At 33.6% G+C, this 3,018-nt stretch overlaps 1 protein-coding gene across 1 annotated transcript; it reads right to left on the bottom strand.

Moving 5' to 3' along the window:
* Positions 1 to 1,346: 1,346 nt before the first annotated feature.
* On the bottom strand, positions 1,347 to 2,285 carry Or5b3 (olfactory receptor family 5 subfamily B member 3). Its single transcript, NM_001000754.1, has one exon. The coding sequence runs from the start codon at positions 2,283 to 2,285 to the stop codon at positions 1,347 to 1,349; it is 939 nt and encodes a 312-aa protein (NP_001000754.1).
* Positions 2,286 to 3,018: the final 733 nt, after the last annotated feature.

Here is a 3,018-nt window from a genome sequence, read left to right as displayed (position 1 = left end):
GCAATATATCATATTCTGGGATCATTCCGTCACTGCAGTATATTTCTGTGAGCTAAGCTCTACTTTTCCAAGTATGTACTTAGACCAGTTAACCACCATTACATATCACCAAGCATGTTAGTTACCTTTCTGTTGCTGTGATAAATGTACTTACAAAAACACATTAAGGGAGAGCATGTTTATTTGGCTCACAGATTTAGGTTGGGCAATCATGGAGAGAAAGTCATGATAGTAGAAGATGAAGACACTTAGGGACATTCCATTCTCCACTGGTTGGTAAAGCCACTTGCTTCCAAAACTAATAATCTGGGTTAAATTACCAAGGTTCAGATTGTAGAAGAGGAGAGCCAATTCCCAGAGGAAGAAGAAAAAGATGAATGCTGTTGCTAGACTAGATTAATCAATTTTACTGTATCTAGAAATCTAGTCCAGAAAATGGCTAGTGCTGCCTCCTTTAAGAGGTGTCTTCCAACCTCACTTAATATAACAAAGATAATACTTTACAGGGATGGACAGAAACTAACCTAACAAAGAGAATCCATGATACTCTTTCCAACATCTAGGTCTTTGGTGACTCCAGATATTGTTCAAATGATATTATTAACTAGCACAGGAATGAAATTCAAATTAAACTTGATTTCAGAGCTAAAAGTTGTCTTATTTTTATTTGTCCAATTATTTGAATTCTGAATTATGGCTGTGTGAGGATTCAAATAAAAATATAACATGAATTGATTTTGGAAACCTGTGTGAGGATTCACATGAAAATATAGGTGTAAATGATGTAAAAAACCTAAAATATTGTTATACTTAAATTCTAATAAACCACTTTTTCCTACAATATCTAAATGTAATTATAGCACTGTTCTATGATTTGTGCAGGGAATTCTTACTATAAAGATAATCATTTTTGCTGATTCTCTGTTTACAAAAGGAAATGATACAATTCTTCACTGTCCAATCAAAGAAAGAGTCAGATAATGTCACCACAAAAGTTTCAAAATGTGTTAGCATAGCAAATGTGTATAAAAATTGTTCTGTATCAGTCAACTAACATCAAAAATATAGATATATTTCAATCATTAATTTATAAATGTTATCTACATTTTAATAATAGTAGGGTTATATGTAAGGAGAACTAATTAAAACAGTACATAAATACCTATCATAGATTTATTGTCCAGAAGGAAAGAGGAAAAAAAAGAACACATAAGTGTGCTCCTTAATTCATTATTTTTCTTTTTCCTATACTGCAATAATATAAACTTGGACAAATATGAATATCTACTTTAATTATATGTGGAAGAAAATAGTATTATTGATTTTGTAACATTATAAGTAAATCATCACAGGTTATTTTGCAACATGAAAAATTTTGTGAATGCATTCTTGACTTCTTTGTTCCGCATGCTGTAGATCAGAGGGTTCAGCATAGGAATGATCATGGTGTAGAACACAGAGGCAATTTTGTCATTATCCATGGAATGACTGGAGCTGGGCTGTAGGTACATGAATATGATAGTTCCATAGAAAATTGAAACTGCAATGAAGTGTGAGGCACAAGTGGATACAGCCTTTCGATATCCTGAACTTGATTTCATTTTAAAGATTGTAATAAAAATGAATATGTAGGATATCCAGATAACTAAGAGAGCAAAAAAGATATTGAAGCTCACTACATAAATCAGAACCAGCTCACTGACATGTCTATCAGAGCAAGAGAGAACCATGACTGCCGGAATATCACAAAAGAAATGGTGGACTACATGAAACCTACAGAAGGAAAGACTGAAAGTGTCCCCAATGTGAATGGAGGCATTCAGGAAACCACAGGCATAGGAACCTAAAGAAAGACAGACACACACACTTGTAGTCATGGTGGTAGCATAGTGCAAGGGATTACACACTGCTGCATAGCGATCATAGGCCATTGAGGCCAGCAGGTAATTTTCCACAGTAGCAAAGGCTACAAAAAAGAACATCTGGGCAGCACAGTCATTATAGGAAATGATCTTGTTTCCTATTAGGAGCCCAGTCATGACTGTGGGTGTGACCGCTGAGGAGTAACAAAAATCAACCAAGGACAGGTTACCTAGAAAAAAATACATGGGAGTATGGAGACGAAAGTCTAAGACAATCAGTAGGATCATCCCTAGATTTCCTACTAGTGTGATGGTGTATATGAAGAGAAATGTGAAGAAAAGTGGAAGCTGTAAGCCTGGCTCATCAGTGAGTCCCAGCAGGAGAAACTGTGTCACTCCTGTATTATTCTTCATCAGAGTCATATTTCAATAATTATATTGTCCATAGCCACTGGAAAATAGAAAGATGATTATAAAGAAGTTGAATTAAAATGGAAAACCAAAGCAATATGACTTGATATAGAAATAATCCATACATTGCAACTTCCTAGAATATAGACATTTCCCCAAATTAAATTTGGTGTAGTAGTTATATAGAGAGTTACATGGGCTAGGATGTAAAAACTATTAATAAATTCCCTACATAACTTTACATTTTTGTAGTTTCTATGCAGAAATTGATATCATTTAATAACTAGATAAAAGGAATGTGTGGCTGAAAATCAAACTAATTTCTGAACTCGGTATAAGTTCAATTATCCTGTTGCTTACTTTTCAAGTACTGCGATAGACAGAAACCTAAGATGACCATTTTTATATTCTCTTAATTATATTAGAATTCAGTGATTGTTTTCATATCATTTATCTAGCACAATAGGGTGAGTTATTCATTTATATTTGCAAGTATGAAATTTGAGTCATTATTTTAGGTCCTTGATTTTATTTAACCTGTGTTGTTACCCAAGTTTGAAAATTCAAACTTAATTTTAATTGATTGATAATACTGTGTTTTGCAGGAGAATGGATGGAACTAGAAAATGTCATCCTGAGATCCTGAGTGAGGTAACTCAGACCCAAAGGACATGCACAGCATGACAGCATATTTTCACTAATAAATGGATTTCACTAATAATGGATAGTGTATATATATATACAC

Source organism: Rattus norvegicus, chromosome 1 (genome assembly GCF_036323735.1).
Source record: "Rattus norvegicus strain BN/NHsdMcwi chromosome 1, GRCr8, whole genome shotgun sequence".
NCBI classification, from domain to species: domain Eukaryota; kingdom Metazoa; phylum Chordata; class Mammalia; order Rodentia; family Muridae; genus Rattus; species Rattus norvegicus.
Note: the sequence above shows the minus strand (reverse complement) of the source record. Positions and strands in the feature narration are given on the sequence as shown.